The sequence below is a fragment of the Phaenicophaeus curvirostris genome, chromosome 25, assembly GCF_032191515.1.
Source record: "Phaenicophaeus curvirostris isolate KB17595 chromosome 25, BPBGC_Pcur_1.0, whole genome shotgun sequence".
NCBI lineage: Eukaryota > Metazoa > Chordata > Aves > Cuculiformes > Cuculidae > Phaenicophaeus > Phaenicophaeus curvirostris.
In genome coordinates, this window is record NC_091416.1 from 6,575,521 (window position 1) to 6,593,945 (window position 18,425).

At 45.8% G+C, this 18,425-nt stretch overlaps 1 protein-coding gene across 3 annotated transcripts in view; it reads left to right on the forward strand.

The window, feature by feature from the left end:
- Nucleotides 1–18,425, forward strand: part of ARHGAP32 (Rho GTPase activating protein 32) — a 197,952-nt gene that overhangs the window by 38,569 nt on the left and 140,958 nt on the right. For 2 of the 3 annotated variants that reach the window (XM_069876457.1, XM_069876459.1), the window contains exons 3-5: nucleotides 11,337–11,428; nucleotides 12,511–12,552; nucleotides 12,920–13,004. In XM_069876457.1, the coding sequence (XP_069732558.1) occupies nucleotides 11,337–11,428; nucleotides 12,511–12,552; nucleotides 12,920–13,004 (219 nt within the window). The remainder of the gene's footprint in view (nucleotides 1–11,336; nucleotides 11,429–12,510; nucleotides 12,553–12,919; nucleotides 13,005–18,425) is intronic. The other variant, XM_069876458.1, reaches the window with a different exon arrangement.

An 18,425-nucleotide genomic window follows, 5' to 3' on the forward strand; every position in this document is an offset into this window, starting at 1 on the left:
TTTTCCTTGTTATTGCTGCATGAATCAAGTGTTTTTTCCTCTGTTAAGCTTTTGGCAAGGTATCATATTGTTGTGTGTGGTTCTTTCGCTCCCTCTCCTCTCGGTTAGAGCCGTTTTTATTTTGCAGACTGACTCCCAGCGTGGAGCTTCTCCCTGAGAATCTTTGAAAACTGGGACAATCACTTAATTGGCACATTGGCTTCCATTTGGGTTTGCCAATTAAATGAGTTCAATTAAACCAGAATGGATACTGTATTTTTGGCAGTAAGTATTAATTTATAGCAATCATTTAATTTTCACTGGCGATGCTATAGAAGCAGTTGTTCCGAGTTACGTTTACTGTCTTACAGTAGGTGCAGCCTGCAGTCAGTGTTGATCCAGGAGAAAAAACTCTATATTTCCTGAATTTCTATTTTAAAATCTATGTATGTGCAACATAAGCAAAGAAGGAATGATTTTGAGTTTGCCAAAGCTGGATCAATAAAGCTTATTGTTTCGGGATCCCCTCTTTTAGTTTGCTCTGCTTTTGCATTCTGCATCTCTCTCTATTTAAAGTGAATCCAATCTACATCAGTAAATGCAATGTCTTCTTAAGTGAAATGTCTGGGTCCTGTGTTTCCACATCACCACTAGTATTTCTTCTTTTATCATGGTAGGGGATAATGGCAATTAAAAAGATAACGATGGCGCTGGAGGGTAATGGCTAATTTTTGAATGCTTCCAGTAGCCCTCTGCCAAATTGCATGAGCGTAGGTGGGCACAAACACACATTAATGTGCATCAGGCACTCAGGGCTGGGTTTGCTGAGGCATCAGGGAGCCAAGTGCCTGTTTATCTTTCTGCGAGTAAACCACCGGGCTCAGCAGTGAGTCGGGTATCGGCGCAGCTACGTGGCAGCTGCTGAGGCTGTTAGTGACCACTCTGTAACCTAAATTCCAAGAAATTCAGAGTTTTTGGTTCAATTTCAGACGGTTTCATATCTCAGTATCTCTAATAAGTTTCTCCCATTGCTCAGAGAAGCTGCTTGTTGGTGACAGCAAGATGCTGCTGCTCTGATGGTTGGTGCTGGTGATGCTGCTGGAATTGGTTCAGGTTATTCACTCTTGCGAGTTCTGAAAGGCAGCAGGAGCTGAGCTCTGAAGGCTGGATTACATTGTCCTGACCCTCTGCCTCTCTTCCTTCAAAGATGACCTCTCTTTACGCATGTTTTGTTGCTGTAGTATAAGGAACGCCACATTGGTTTGAAAGGTACTCATTTGGGAGATAAAACTTATAATTTATTTACCTGTCCACCACTTTTCCCAGTAGCAGCTGCTTAAGAATAAGACAGACTATCCAGGAAAGGAAAGGAGTCTCAGAGTTGGTCTGCAGGCTTTATGGCTGAAAATCAGTGCTGTTCTCTATAATGTCAGCAAGTTTATCAGCTCTGTGGTATCCATGTGGGACTCAATGTGGTCTCCGGTGGGCTCAGAGTACACCAGGCTTCTCCATTGCAGAAATGTGCTTTAGGAAGCTTCTGTCTTTGATTAGAATCATAGAATAGTTTGGGTTGGAAGGGACCTTAAAGATTATCCAGTCCCACCCCTGCCATGGGCAGGGACACCTCCCACTGGATCAGGGGCTCCAAGCCCCATCCAACCTGGCCTTGGACACCTCCAGGGATGGGGCAGCCACCACTGCTCTGGGCAACCTGGGCCAGGGCCTCCCCACCCTCATTGTGAAAAAATTCTTCCTAATGTCTAGTCTAAATCTGCCCCTCTCTAGTTTATCCCCATTGCCCCTCGTTCTGTCACTCCAAGCCTTTGTGAACAGCCCCTCCCCAGCTTTCCTGCAGCCCCTTCAGGTACCGGAAGGTCACTCAAAGTTCTCCTTGAAGCCTTCTCTTCTCCAGACTGAACAACCCCAACTCTCTCAGCCTGTCCTTGTATGGAAGGTGCTCCAGCACCCTAACCATCCTCGTAGTCTCCTCTGGACCTGTTCCAGCAGCTCCATCTCCTTCTCTTGTTGAGGATTCCAGAACTCGATGTGATACTCCAGATGAGGTCTCACAAGAGAGGAACAGAGGGTCAGAATTCCCTCCTTCATCCTGCTGGCCACACTTCTTCTTATATAGCCCTGGACATGGTTGGCCTTCTGGGCTGCTCCCGTGATACCTGTCTCAGGACAAGAATGGTGAGAGTGGTTCCGGGATGGAGTTGGGAAGTGAATCGCTCAGCTAATCTCATTTAAATATAATCCCCCAAAGAAGTTCAGCGTACCTTTCCTTCTTATCCAGGGTTGTTTCAGGGACTCTACTGCTGCCACTAAAACTGCTCTAGCTGCATTCAGAGGAAGTGGGAGAGAGTAGCCTGGGGCTGAAGGATTGGGATGGGAATTTAAAAAATTGGCTTCACCTTTTCAAGCCAGGTTCTCCCGAAACTGAGCCCCTGGGCTAACAGTGCCTGTTGTTTGAAGGAGTGAGAAGGAAGTTTTAGGGTCTCCGTGTTCTAGATTTGATCTTTGGCTTCTACTCCAAGCTGATACTTTCAGCTGAAAACCGTCTTAGATCGCTCTTTGGTATGGTTGCACAATCAGAAGGTTTAAGTGCTGGTTCTTGCTTCGTGGCACAGCTTTTTCCCTTTATTTGTATGTGGCTGGCTGAGTGCCCATGGTTTTTAATCCAAATAGGTGTTCTGGCGCATTACAGCGTTGTGTGTGGGTAGGAATGTCTTCTTAATTTGTTACGAGTTTTTCTCTGTGCATGTGGTTTTGGTTTTATGTCTCAGGCTCTTTTTTATTTTTTCTGAAATATTGATTAAGGGATGGGTGGACAAGGCACTGAGGGACATGGTTTAGTGTTTGATAGGAATGGTTGGACTCGATGATCCGGTGGGTCTCTTCCAACTTGGTTATTCTGTGATTCTGTGATTCTGTATTCAGGGAAAAAAAATCCCTTGGTTTTACCTAATAATTTTGAGTGCAGTGAAACATTTTTGGAGAATCACCATCAGCTTCCACAGAATCCATGTTCTTGGTGCCCAGTTCTGCTGACCAGTGGTGTGGAAAGCCCTTCCCACAGTTCCTGCTGCTACATCGTGTCTGGCTCTGACCTTGCCAGAGTGCCATCAGCCATTCCTGGAGAGTCACACAGAATCACAGAATCACCAGGTTGGAAGAGACCCACCAGATCATGGAGTCCAACCATTCCCATCAATCACTAAACCACGTCCCTCAGCACTTCGTCCACCTGTCCCTTAAACCCCTCCAGGGAAGGTGACTCAACCCCCTCCCTGGGCAGCCTCTGCCAGTGCCCAATCACCCTTTCTGTGAAGAATTTTTTTCCTAATGTCCAGCCTAAACCTCCCCTGGCAGAGCTTGAGGCCATTCTCAAGATGCCGTTGACCTTCTTGGCCACCTGGGCCACTGCTGGCTCATGTTCAGTCGCTGTCAACCAACACCCCCAGGTCTTTCTCCTCCAGGCAGCTTTCCAACCAAACTTCTCCTAGTCTGTAGCACCCCTCGGGTGTGCCAGCGTGTGTCCCTGCCCTGGTCCAGAGGACTGGCTCATGCAGGCTGCGCAGGCTTTTGGGACGATTGGTTGGGAAGGTGGATTTCAGGGACGCTGCCCTGGTTCAGGACCAGCAGCTGGAGCTGGAGGCCGCTGCAGCAGCTTAGCCAGCGCAGGGTGTGATCACAGGCTCTCCTGGGTAACCCTTGAACGAGCCGTTTCCTTCAGTCTGTTGTTCAGGACGTTATGGACAGCTTATGGTATAAATTGCATGTTACAAGTAGAGACATTCTTCACATTACTGTGTTATTAGAAGGGCTTGGAAAATGGGTATATCGCATACCGGTTTTGTGTTTCGTGGTGTTGGAAACAGCCTCTTTATAAACAAAAAGCTGAGTCCAGGTTGGCTTTCACGCATAAATACCAATTCGTGTTAGCTCCACTGACTTGGATATTGGGGTTAAATGTCAGGCTGCTGTTTTTTTCCGCCTTCCTGGTCTTTCTTCTACTGAATTGGGAAAATTCTTCAGTTTCTAAGCCAATTTATACCTATAACGCAACCTCGTTATTTGCATAATTGCTGAATATGGCCAGAGACTTGACAGAAGGGTGTTTGCTCGATGCAGGCAGGAATTCCTCTCTGTAGTTCTTTGTGTGATGAGAAATTGCTTTCTACTGTAACAACCCAGAGCTGCACTTGTCCTTTTATAACAGCCGTGGTTAGGATCTCCTCCTCTCTTTGAGAAACAACAAGCATCGCACTGGGTCTGGGATTTGGGGGGGTTTCTTTTTAGCCAGCAAGGAGCTGGAATTGGGAGTCCTGTGCTCATTGGATGCTCTGTTTTCTGTGGCTTTTTCCTCTAATTTATTTTGTAGGCTGTACAGAGAAAGGACTCAACCCTGCTGCCTTTCCCACGCATATTTTATGTGGGATTTGTGTTCTTAAAGCAAGTACTTTCCACTGGCAGCACACTATTGTGTGGGGCTTGGGACTGTACCGCTGCAGCTTCTGGGGTGGGATCCTCCTGAATGGCAATGGAGCATCTCACCGCGCCTTCACGTAGCAATGTCAGGTCCAAATTTAAAGCTGTCAGGTAGTTATCATGCTAACGTTGTCCTTGGTTGCTGACCATTCCTCTTAGCTCAGTGCATCCATTTTTGTCTCTAAACCAAATGAAAGAAAATACAAGTGTGGGAGTGTTTGGCTGGAAATAACCCCTGTCCTTTGGGTGCATTTGATTTGTCTTCAGTGAAGCCGTGTGAGTCCAGGCGTTCCTTTAAGCTTCTCTGCGGAAAACTTGTCATGACAGGAACCCAGCCTGCTTTCCAGAGGTGAATTCTGGTCACAGTGACAATCACAGAATCACCAGGTTGGAAAAGACCCACCGGATCGAGTCCAACCATTCCCATCAGTCACTAAACCATGTCCCTTAGCACCTCGTCCACCCGTCCCTTAAACCCCTCCAGGGAAGGTGACTCAACCCCCTCCCTGGGCAGCCTCTGCCAGTGCCCAATGACCCTTTCCGTGAAAAACTTTTCCCTGATGTCCAGCCTGAACCTCCCCTGGTGGAGCTTGAGGCCATTCCGTCTCGTCCTGTCCCTTGAGAGAAGAGCCCAGCTCTCTCCTCTCCACAACCTCCTCTCAGGTAGTTGGAGAGAGCAATGAGGTCTCCCCTCAGCCTCCTCTTCTCCAGGCTAAACACCCCCAGCTCTCTCAGCCGTTCCTCATAAGGCCTGTTCTCCAGCCCCCTCACCAGCTTCGTTGCTCTTGTCTGGACTCGCTCCAGAGCCTCAACATCCTTCTTGTGGTGAGGGGCCCAGAACTGACCCCAGGATTCAAGGAGCGGTCTTACCAGTGCCGAGTCCAGAGGGAAATAATGCTGCCTAAGGAAGTTCACGCAGCTGCCATGCTCTGTGCTCCGTGTCTTGGATTCCACTTAGTGAATTACTGGCCCAGGTTGCCCAGAGCAGTGGTGGCTGCCCCATCCCTGGAGGGGTTCAAGGCCAGGTTGGATGGGGCTTGGAGCCCCTGATCCAGTGGGAGGTGTCCCTGCCCAGGGCAGGGGATTGGAACTGGATGGGCTTTAAGGTCCCTTCCAACCCAAACCGTTCTATGATTCTCTGAATCCATTGTTTTATACATGAGCTGGAGAGGGTTTTACCCACGTAGCTGTGAGATAGAGACCTTTATTTGAAAACACAGCAGATGAATAGTTAAGAAATTGCTCTTTGTTCATTCTAGGCAGATCCTTTAAACTCTGGTAAATGGATGCTCTGGACTAACTCCTCTGTTAAGTCTCAGGAATGAGAGGTTTGCCTTCGTTCGCCAGCTCATGGCAGTGCTTGAAAGCTTTTTTCCTTTTTCTTCTTTCCCCCCTTTGGAGGGGAGAAGCTGGGAGCAGAAGAAACACGTCCTGTGTGGTCTTCTGAGAGAGAAGAATTCCCTGCTACCCGTGCCATGCAGTGAGTGCTGGCTAGAACAGTTCAGCATTGACAGGGAATGTGGAAAATGGAATTAAAAGTCCTAAACTCGAAAAAATGTTACACACTGAAGTATCTTCTTTATTGAATGCAGATTTCTTACCCGTGGGGTGAAGAATGTGCAGAGCTAGTATTCAGAGTTTCCCTGCTGGAAGCACTTGTCACTCTTTCACTGTCTTTTCTCTGTTACATTTCTTATTTGCCATGAGGTTTTAACAGCATCCCTGACGAGGTCAGTGTTCACCTGCATTCCCCAATCCCAGATTGAGAGCTAAATTAAAAAGGCAATGCTGCCTCTAATTACTCCAGCCGTTCTGGCCCTGAGCTCTGCCTGCACACAAGGCAGCCCTGCAGCTCTCCTTTGGCACCTCGGAAAGGTTTTTCCTTTATATCTTTGCCACGGGGGTCAAGACATTTGCAGTAGGTAGGGAGCTAAGTGATGACTTCAATTAAAAAGCAATAAAACGTTCAAGCGGTTTCTCATTCTGCAAAGCATCTTTGTGCGTTTCTGTTGGATTTTGGAGCTGTTTCTTTGCACGCTGTGCCTTGGGTCGCTGTCAATGGAAAATGTTGGAGCCTGCACACACTCAAAGTTGCAATTTCTCCCATGGCTTCCTCCTTGCTGAGTGTTAGAGATGGGTACCCAGGAGCCTAGCCTGCTCTGCAGCTTTGCCTCCTTCTAGTGTTATCGAACGTGCTGGTGCTGCGCTCTGCTGAGCCTGCTGCGAATAGCAGGGATATCAATTTTGAACACGACCAGTTTGCATAAGCAGAGTTAGAGGGGGTATTTGGTTTTAGTTTGTGTGCTTTGGTAGAACGGCTGCAGCGTAATGGGGAGATATTTTTTGTTTAAGTTGAGCTTGTCAGGCCTGGGCATGTAAACCAGATGCAATTGCTTCTGTGTTTTAAATGTGTCTAAATGTCTTAAGCAGCTCTGGAAAATGTAGCTGTAATATGTTAAAGTGACACAAACAACCTGTATAAAATACTTGGGACACTCATTTGCATCCCCTAAATGAATCAGTGGGACATGGTGATAGGAAGCCCTTGGCAAATACTTGCATTTCCATCGTACTGGCACTGATGCTTTTTGGATGAATTTTGTGTCTTCATCAATTCCCACGCTTGTCTTCCATTCAAAAAGTGACCCAGTTACAACCCTCCTGTGCTCGGGGACATTGTAATCCTTTTAGGGATAAATGCTGCCGAGCTGGGACCTTTCCTTTGGGGGTATTTGAGGTAGCTCTGGCGTGCTGACTCTCAGTTTAATGAAGGCATTTTTCCTTCGCTTTATTGATTTATTTATTGCGGGGAACTAGGATGGCTGTTACTCTTGATATAAAGTAAGAGTAGAGCTTCCTTTCTCTGGAGTATGACTGTGGCTGTGGAGTATGAAGCTGTGGTGAACCCTGTTTCTTCTTCCATTGTGCTTCAGGCAAACTCTTGAGCGGGGTGATGCTTGTTGGACTCGATGATCCGGTGGATCTCTTCCAACCTGGTTATTCTATGATTCTGTGATTCTAATGGAGACATTTACCTGATGGGACCGTTCCTTTTTAACCTTGCAAAGAAGCAAATGCTGAGCCAGCTTTGTGTAGCTACCTGGTGCTCAAGATTTGGAGTAGCTGCTGCTGTCCTTGTGCATGAACACCCACCGCAGAGACCAAACTGTGCGTCTTGGCCCCTGCAGGGCATCCTCTTGCTCAGGTTCAGTAGACTGTTACCCACCACAGAGTAATGGCTTTAACCGAAACATCTCTGTCCTCTGCTCTTCATCAGGGAAGAAGTAAAATAACAAAGCTTGGGTTTTGGGGTAAAGTTATGGAGGGTTTTGTTGTGTTTGGTTTTTTTTTTTTTATTCCTCCCCTTGAAGAAAATTGATGGGAAATGAAGATGATGTAAAGGAAAGACTGTCATGGAAACCAGCGAGCGTTTTTAATCATCTCTGCCAGTTTTAGAAATGAGGCCATGTGCTGAAGGAATCCAGAGCAATCTGGTCCCTCCAAACTGGTTTTGGTTGAAGACTGATGATAGGAAGATGCTTAAATGTCATCACCTGTTTGATAGGTATCCTTGCTTTGTGGTAATCTTGGAGAAAAGTAAATTTCTGCCTTGAGAAATCCTTGAATTCAGTAGCCTGGGTACATGCTGACCTCTCAAGTCTTGCCTTGTATCAGTTCCTGTATATGTTTTTACAGCAGTATTGTGGAAAACAAATTTGCCTGTTATGGAATTGCTGGAGCTTGATGGGATTCCATGGTTTCTTCTTTTCTTGTGCATCCCAGTGTAAGCCTGTGGCAGGAGGAAGAGGAGAACTGTGGGTTTTGCACAGGTTCACTCTTCCCTACTGAGGATACCAAGGGGGGAACTTCATCACGTCGTGTTCACTGGACTGTTTTCTTCAATTTTATGTGTATTTTCAAAGTGGGTTACATTTCTGGGTGTGAGGGAGACAGGTTGACATGTTTTCAGATAAATGCAATGAGACTTTTTAGGAGAAAATCCTTTTGTATTATCCAGTGGAGTTGTTAGATAGAAATTACATATGACTAAGGGTTTGTGTGCTGGAAAGCACAACGCTGAAGTGTTCCAAATCAGGTCTATAAATATAAAGACTAGGAAGTTCAAGCTTGGGTGCTTAAAGCTGGATACACTGATTTTTGAGAGCTCTCTGATTCCCAGGGACTTTGGCAGCAACTACTGAAAATTGCACAAGTTATATAGGTGCTTCAGGGTTCTTCCTGGTACCTCCCCAGTCAAGGGCTGCGATGATTTAGAAGTGGAATGACCATGCATCGGGGAGTGGAACACAAAGGCGTTCCTCCCAAATTGCTGAGAATCATAAAACAATGGAATGGTTTGGGTTGGAAGGGACCTCAAAGCCCACCCTGTTCCACCCCCTGCCACGGGCAGGGACACCTCCCGCTGGATCAGGGCCTCCAAGCCCCATCCAACCTGGCCTTGAACACCTCCAGGGATGAGGCAGCCACAATTTCTCTGCACAGCTTGGGCCAGGTCATCCCCACTCTCACAGCAAAACATTTCTCCCTAAGATCTCATCTCAATCTCCCCTCTTGCAGCTGAAAACTATTCCCCCTCATCTTCTCCCTGCCCTCCCTGGTCAAGAGCCCCTCCCCAGCTTTCCTGGAGCCCCTTTGAGGACTGGAAGCTGTTCTAAGGTCTCCCTGCAGCCTTTTCTTCTCCAGGCTGAACAACCCCAGCTCTCCCAGCCTGTCCTCGTACAGGAGATGCTCCAGCACTCAGATCATCTCCATGGCCTCCTCTGGACTTGCTCCAACAGCTCCATCTCCTTTCTGTGCTGAGGACTCCAGAGCTGGACACAGAGCTTCAGGTGAGGTCTCACCAGAGCAGAGTACCTGGGGAGAATCTCCTCCCTCAACCTGCTGGTCACGCTTCTTCGTAGAGCAAACGTGTCTGTGGGATCTGCCTTGAGATCAGTGGAGGTATCGGTTATAAAGCACTGAAGTTCTTAAATATTTGTCCTAACTGCTGCTGATACAAGTGTAGTTTTGAGTGGACATTTGGTAGGGGAGTATCTTCTTTCGGACGAGACCAGTGGAGTGATGTTGCTCAAAAGCTTTCCGCTGAAATGGAAGAGGACTGAGTATCTGGTAAATCAATAGATGGCCTTCTGGATCGAGCCCTAATTTGTTTACCAGGTTTCAAACCAAAGCAGATTGGTGCAGCAGTGACAGTAAGCTGTGACAATTGGACTAAATAATTTGCATAAACAGATTTGCTATGCAATTACGAGGTTTCCACAGAACAGCAAAGCATAGAAAAGAGGGAGGTGAGGAGCTGGCTAGCTAATTGCAGATGGAAATAAGTCAACTGTTTCAAAATGATTTTTAAAATTAAATTACTGTGGCACAAAGCACAAAAGATGACAAATCTCATTTGGAGCGTTCGGTTTGTGTTTGGAGAGAAGGGTAATCTAGGGTGGCATTTTGCATGCCAGGTTTTGGATCAAAACAGGTACAGGCTAGTGGTTAATAAAGTGTGTTCTTTTGTAGTCATGTGTCTTTTGGGTTAAGTGGGAAGTAGCTGCGGTTCATTTTGGAGTAGTATGGTTTCTAAAATGCTGATAAGCTTCTTACTTACTTATCTATCCATTCACCAAGTGTTTTCTTGTGCTATTTCCTCATACTAAAGGCTGTAGCTTAGACAGGATCACTGTTCTGCTCTTGTTCCTCATCTGTGAGAGACAGTTGTTCTGCAGCAGAGTCCAAAGAGTGCAAATCTAGCTGGAGAAGCGACCACAATAATTATTGTATTGTGTCTCTTTGTCCATTTAAATGAACGCAGCCTTTTTGTTGGAAATGGGAGAGATGGGTATCTCCTTCCAGCACCATTTGGACATCGCTCAATTGGGAAAAGAGGATAATACAGCTTTTTTTCAGAGAGAGGTGCTGGCATTTCAGTCTCCTGGAGGTGTGAGCGTTGCCTACGCCACTTTGCGTTCAATCCAGGGTGGTCTCTACCCACTGCTGCGAACTGGCTTGAAGCCCGCGTTGTTCAGTCGAATTTGTGTATCCATTTTATATCCCACCAGCTTCTACCTCTCATGGAAGAGAAATATTAATTTTCTTCCAACAGAAATTCTGTTCCTTAGAGAATTAAGGTAAGCACATCCAACTTTGCCTGAAAGCAGCTTACAGGAATCACACATTTATTACTATAATTAGTTATTTTCTTATGTAAAAGACTTGTACGGTTTATTACATTGGTGATCCTCTTAGAGTCTCTGTGAAGTTCAACATTCAAGTGTCCTGTTAGATACTGGAGTAATTGTGCGTAGGAACAGTCTCTTACCCAGGATGGATTTACTTAAACATATGGATATTGTTGTTTTCTTTGGTGAAAGGGAGTGCGTGTTCTGTATGGCTGTGGACAGTGGGGTCAAAGCAGTGTGATGTTCAGGCTCTGAGAGGTGCATCTCGGGGGTGAGTGTCCTTGGTGTCACCTTTGTTGAGTAGTGTTGTGGGGGTTGCTCACAGACAATAGCTGCAGCATCCCAGTTCCAAGGGCAGTGCTGGGAACAACAGGAATTTGCCTGAGCGCAGTGGTTGAAGGCCAGGTTGGATGGGACTTGGAGCCCCTGATCCAGTGGGAGGTGTCCCTGACCATGGCAGGGGTGGAACAGGATGGGCTTTGAGGTCCCTTCCAACTCAAACCATTCTGTGATTCTGTATATGTAAAAATACGTAGGCTCCGGCTCAGCAGGCACCAGTCCGTAGCATGCAGTCACATTGGTTGGACTCGATGATCCGATGGGTCTTTTCCAACCTGGTGATTCTATGATTCTATGATTTTAAATTCCTTGCTTTTTCTTTCTTCTTTCTTGCAGGCAAGAGGCGCAGATATCCCTGACATTCCAGGGGAGCTGCCGCTCCGGACCTGTGGCAGCACAGCAAGTATGAAAGTGAAGAATGTGAAAAAGTAAGAGCAGTGTTCTTTGACTTTTCTCTCTCTGCTGGGCTTTGCTATGGTGGGTTTTAGCTGTTGTGCTGCAGTGCGGCTGGGGCATTTGGCAATGAATTCTGACAGTAACTTCACCTAAGCAACCCAAATCCATGCAAAATGAAGTAAATTATCGCTAATGTAGTCTAAAACAGGGGGCATGAGAGGTTTTTTTTTTGGCACTCTCACCTGTTTCTGGCTATAGAAGCAAAGTTTGTCAGCATTACTCACTGTTACTCTGTTTTTAATTTTTTTGTGATTTCTCCATCAAACGTATTAATTTAAAAAAAAAACCCAAAAAACCAAAGAACATATATATAAACAAACCTAAACAGAAGCCTAAGACATGTATAAATGAGATCCTTCTCGCTGTCTTCCCATGCTCTTAGAAGTTAAACCAGCACAAGTGAGTCGCCTAGATCTAGTTTTTATTTGCTATTTTCTCTCTTTTTATTTTTCATTTGGCCTTGTATGTTTTATTCAGAAGAGTTTTGCACAATTTTTTATATTTTAGGATTTTTTTTTCTTCTCTACTCTCCCAGAATGTGGTTTTTTTAGTGGATTACACTCTCTTTCTCTCTTACTCTCTCCCAGAGAATGTAATCCAACTTATTATGCTTGCAGCTAAGGTTTCAAACCTCTAACGCACAAAAGGATCACAAGTAATCAATATGACTTGGCTTGTCTTTGAGACTGCTGACTCGAGGACCAGAGCTCCCCAATACTGATTGATCCGTGCTTTCAGAACACTTCTCCTTAGTGCTCGGATGCTGGAAGGGGAATGGCTCTTTGTTCTAGTGCTGAGCAGCCAGATGCTGCATCTCACTTCCCACTTACATTCCCGTGGGAAGAGAGAGTTAGATAATGACAATCTCATTGGCTCGCCACCAGAAATATCTATAGGAGTCTATAATAGCTTCAGCAGAAGCAAGAGCCCGTTGCAGAGCCAGAGGAGCTCCCTGTCAGCCACCGTTGTAGCTGGAGACACTTGGGAATAATTATGCCTCACTTTTGACTTTTAAAAAGGCAAAGGATAAATAGCATTTGTTCTGCACCCTCAGATACATCAACCCGGGACTGATGGGCTGTGATGCCTTTCACAGGTAAAGTTCTACTTTCCTATGTGTTTCGTGTCAGGCTGTTTATTTGCACTGCGAAAATGTGTTTGTAAAGGTAGAGCGGCTTCTCCCTGCACCGTTTTGTAGAGATGTGGGCTTTGGTGTGGATGAAATCCCACGCAGTTCTTTAAGGACGCGATGATAAAAGGCACTTTGCAATTCTCCTTTCTCACTCAGTTCCTTTCCCCGTGGTTTTGGTGCATCACATCAGCAAACCCCTCTGATCGCTTGGCTTTAGGATGAGAAAGTCGTCATTGTTTTGTATTGGTCACTGCATTTTGTAACGGTGCTGGGTGCTGAGCCTTGTTTCGGTGACTTGGATGTCTTATGGGGTGCTTTTGATGTGCTTCAGGTTATCCTTTACCAAGGGCCATTTCCCGAAGATGGCTGAATGTGCACATTTCCATTATGAAAACGTGGACTTTGGCAACATCCAGGTGAGTTTCAGGTTTCTTTTATATACAAAGCATTATTTTGTTTGGCTGCCAACTGACCTGGAGGGGAGGGCGCAGAGGGACCTCCCTTAAGGCTCCTTGAGTTTGTTGCAAAACGTTTAGTGATAAGAAGTTAAAGGAACAGAGTCTCTTTATTTGGAATTGCTTCCCTGTGTTGGCTCCAATCTGCCCTCAGCCACGTGGCCACCCTTTGGGGTTGGGCATGATTTTATTGCCTCTGAATGTGACTGATGTCCCTGTTTTTAAACTACATCAAACATTCATTATTGAGCCATCTGTAATAACTGCGTGTGTGTTTTTAACTTCTGTGTGTGTGTATCTTTTAAACAATTGTGTGAATGTATGAATATAAATATAAATAATTCAAGTTTATCCATTCTGTTGGTGTTCTTAGCTCTGCATTGTGCGTTGCAGCAGCTGTGTCATCTGAGCACAGGAAATTGCTAGTCAGCCCAAGTTGCATCTCTAGAAGTGTGCAGGCTTCACTCCTTTGTGATCCATCCATCAGAAACGGAGGCAGAAGCGTTTTACGGTGCTGGGGGGGGCTGGGAACCAAGAATCGCTGCTGGTTTCTCGTGAGCAGGGCACATCTTGTTCTGCACTTAGAGAGGCAGGAATGCCTCCAGCATCTGCCAGCATTGCAGCCAAAAAAGAGGTTACAACCTTGTCATTTGTAAAACATTTCCTGTAATAGAGAGTGAATTATTTACAGCCTTTCAAGTTCCCGTACTTGACAGTTTTGCAAGCAGAATTACGCGTCCGTTTTTTTCTGTCTCTGTAAAATTCCTACTGAGAGGGAGTTTGAGTTCTATTCAAGGCTCGTATCTGCTATTATTCACACTCGGTGGCTCTAAGTAGGTCCATTCTACTGAGCGCAGGGTGCATGGGCTTTGGCAGACACACACACACAAAGGCACAGCGAGTCAGACAAAACAGCAGCTTGAGGGGACAGCAGCACAGAGAGCTCAGCCTCTGGAAGATGGGCTGGCACGGGCAGGAGCGCTCCTTCAGCTTCCGGAGCAAATCTGACTTTCTTTATTTCCAGTTTCTCTGTACAGGAGTAGTGTGACTAATCCACAGCCCTGTTTTGTCTCCTGGTAATTGTCTGAGTTGACACCACTGATTTTTTGAGTCATTTCAGAGGGAGGTTTTATGTTGGGGCAGGTGTTGAGCTGTTTTCTGTACATGCAAATGGCTTTTGGTCCTCTGAGTTTTCCTTTCCATCGTTCAGAGATATTCAGCATGACTTGCAAGAGAGAGATCCCAGCCTTTGCCTGGCAGCAGTATTTAAAGCATTTTGAGCACTCTGATCCAGTGGGAGGTGTCCCTGCCCATGGCAGGGGAGGTTGAAGCCAGATGGACTTTGAGGTTCCTTCTGACCAAAACCATGCCATGATTCTATGATACTTTTTTGGGTTTAAGCATTTCTTGGAATGTTTTAAGGATGGCAGGGCATACCTGTAGGGTTGATGTGCTGAGATTCTTGTTTGTGAGAGAGAAATAAAATCAGGTGGTATGTTCTTTATAGACTATTGTCATGCTGTTCTGCCACCAACCCTGAGGCATGTCCTGGTGGGAAGTTTCCACAAGCAGGAGCATGAGCTGCCTACCATTCATTTCTGCGGTGTCATTGTTTTCTGTGCTCCTGGTCAGTTGTCCTCTGGCACTGACAGGTCATTGAATCGTAGAATGATTTGGAAGAGACCTCAAAGCCCATCCAGTTCCACCCCCTGCCATGGGGTCACTGGATCAGGGGCTCCAAGCCCCATCCAGCCTGGCCTTGAACACCTCCAGGGATGGGACAGCCACCACTGCTCTGGACAACGTGGGCCAGGGCCTCCTCACCTACATAGGAAGGCATTTCTTCCTAAGATTTTATCTCAAACTCCCCTCTTTCAGCTGAAAACTGATCACCAACTGCAAGCCAATAACTGGGGAAGGGTGGCTCAGGAAGACCAAGTGGTTTGGGCTGTTCCGCCTGGTCATGCTCCTGAGCAATTTTCTTGCACAGCTTCTCTGTTGTGAAACCAGGAGATGTTGGATGACGATCATAAAAGTGTGAATGTCTGTGGGTTGGGGAAGGCAATTCCTGTTTCCACCAGTGCTACCACTGGACAACTGTACACGCTTAAATATTCAAGTACCTAAAGCAAAATGTGCTTAAAAAAAGTGAATCAGACCAGCTCCGTGCCCCTGGTCCATTCCTTTTTCTAAGCAAGATTTCTGATAGGTTCCCTCAGTGTAATGACTGTGTAATATGGATAAAAATACTTTGAGAATGGAGCTGTGCTCCTGACATGTGAAAGGGTAGGAAATTTCAGTATTTGCTTAGTTGGAGAAGACCAGTATTAATGGCAAAACAAAGGAAAACTATTGATAACAGCAGTAGCACTGTTCATTTACGGACTTAAAGATTCACGTAGGGCTCATACATTTCAATCCAGCAGCGTTCGTTGGTGGCTCCTTTGTGCTAGCAAGGTAGACTAGAAAATAGCAGTGGGTTGGAGTGATTTGTAAATGACAGCTTGGCACCTAATTGCGAATTACTGAGTTGCATCGGAGGAGCAGTGGGTGTAAACTCTGTTCAAAATCTATTCACTGTTGAAAATTTGCATAGCAGAAATGCAGCATTATCTGGCTGTGTCAGGAATTGTGTAATGCTATCTATTAACAGCCTGGCCACATTTCAGGTTGTTTTGTAACGTTGATGTCACTTATAATACGGTCTCATGGTGCAATCGGTATTAATATCTTGGCATTTCACCTCCTGAGATGGTTTTAAATTAGCCTTCTGAGATGTATAAAAAAGGATTTGTTCTTATCCTCGCACCATGCTAACAAAACCAGGTGCATTTGGAGATGATTTTCTCTTTGGAAATGTTCTGCTATGCCGCTTTCAATAGGGATGTGTTTTAACCTTACCTGCATCTGGCCAGCAAGACCCATGGAGCATCGACAGGAATTTGCTGGGTCACCAGGCAAGAGTAGTTCGCATCAAAGCTGGATGTGACTTTCTAGAGAGGAGAGGAGAGGGTGTTACAGATTGCATTGGTGTCAGAAACTCACTGGTATTTTGCTGAAATACCTTACGTTTATTTCTGCGTTTCTTTTTCAAGGCTACATCATCAGTTCTTAAATTCACCATGGCAAGCCAGGTTCTGCATAATAGGTTTATTTCAGTCTAACTTTGGATAAACATTTAAGAGTCCTGTTAGCAGGAGCAGAACTGGATGAGCCTCTCTGTGGTCTGTCTCTCCCAAATGAGATGCTACTCGACCATAACTGAGAGGGACATCAATTAGGTTGTTTCTTCTGGCTTCCTTTTCTCTTGAGCTCTGCTGCCTTTCCAGAGGACCTGGGTAATGTCTGCCTATGATGCCTCTCCTCTCTAGAAAGTCAAAACTCAATTCATTATTATACAAAGCAAGCATTGCTTGCAGATGTGTTGCTGTAGAGGGTGTACTCGCCTTCAGTTAACCACTGAGGAATGGATTGGGAGGTCCTCAGCATCCCTTCCAGGTCTTGTGTGGCAGCAGAAGGGCTCACATAAAATCATAGAATCGTTTAGGTTGGAAAAGCCCAACACTTAACCCATCACTGCCAAGCCACCCCTCAACCATATCCCCAAGCATCACATCTACTTCTCTCTTCAATCCCTCCAGGGATGGTGACTCAACCACTTCCATGTGCTGCGTCCTCCAATACTTGACAACCTTTTCGATGAAGAATGTTTCCCAATATCCAGTCTAATATCCAGTCTCACCACAATTTTTAACTTTAGAAGTGAAATTGTCCCAGATGATTTAGGAGCCTAAATCATCCCCATGTAACTTAAAATAATATGTTCACAATCCGTTTCTAAGGCAGCTTGTTAAATTCAAGCATGATTTCAGCATGTGCTGGTTGGAAAAGCATCCTTCTTAGGGTTGTTCAGCACTGTGCGTGTGCTGCAGATAGCTGAGCTAACGTGGAAAGAGTTGATGTGACACAATAAACAGGGCAGCATCTTCCAGATACTGGTTTGAGTTGAAGGTCAATGCATGAGCTTGGTGCTCAGCCCACGCCGGTTTGGTTGCAGGTTCCAATTTGTGTTTTAGCTTAGAGCTGTTCAAGTTAACTCACTCGTGCAATTGTGAAGTGTCTCAGCACAGCAGTTGAGTCTTGGTGCCTTTTAGGGCTTGGTAGCACCCAGGGACTGCACTATTTCTACAGCCTCCCTATATTACTGGGTTACACAAATTGGAATGATGGTATAAATGGGATTTTACTTCACTTAGTGCTATGAGCCGTTAATATAAACAGAAATAGCGATTAGGTGTTCTGTAAATGTATTTGCTTCCTGCCAGAAATAAAGACTTTGTTCTTCACTCAAAAGAAAGAAGGAATTATCTTTTGGTTGAGTAGGTTCTGGTAATGGCATACGGACAGCCGATCAACTCTGCACTTCCCAGATAATATTCCATGCTTGGTGAAAAACCCCTCGCTAAAGAGGAGAAAGATCTGCACTGCACATTCATATCACACCAGCAATCTTGCATTTGACACACATTTCCCCCTTCAAACAGCACAGTATCTGTATCTCTGTGTTTGCATTTATGTAGCTGCCTTCTAAAAATAACTCCCTGTCGGAACAGGGTTGGATTACGGTGCGTGGAAGATCCTCTCCTTATCTGTTAAGCCCTGGTATTGCAAGTGGTAGGAGCGTGTTATCAGTGCTAAAGGAAGTATTTGAACCAGAAACGCTTCCGCTGCGGAGGCATCCGCTGCCAGGAATTCCTGTTAGGAACTCAGCAGTATTGTTTGCTGTTTGAATGCCCTTGGCAAGCTGCAGCCCTCCAGCCAAGATGATGGGCTGCATTGCAATGGTGCTGGTGCTTTGCGCCTGTAATTGCGTTTTCCTGCTGTGTTTTAAGATTTAGAACCCTTGCAAAGAGCAATTCAGTACTTCTTGTGCCTCTTATCATAGTCTGTCGAGAACATATTATGTGGGGTTATCTTCTTTAGGTTTGCCTTTTTTCTTTTATTTAATAATATTCCTAAGAGGTGTGCTTGTGGAGGTGTTTATGCAGGAAAATTGTCTCCTGGGATGGATTGCAAAGGGAATAAAAGCAGTGAAGGCTGGCCAGATGCCCTCCACTGGAGGTAGCTGGGGGAGTTTAGAGATGTTTCTACAAAAGCTCAGAGCAGCCTTCTACATCCATCAGCTGGAAACACCAGGGACAGAGGGAGAGCTCCCTGATCTGGGTCTGTCTTTCGGGCAGCTGAGCTCGGATCCCCTTCCGTCAGTGATTTTAATCAAAGTCTGTTCGCTGCCTTTGGCGTAGGAGGGCTTGTTCACTCCCCCAGCTCTTCTGTGGGCATGATAGTTTTCAGTACCTTGGCATTCCTGAGCAGCCACAGCCT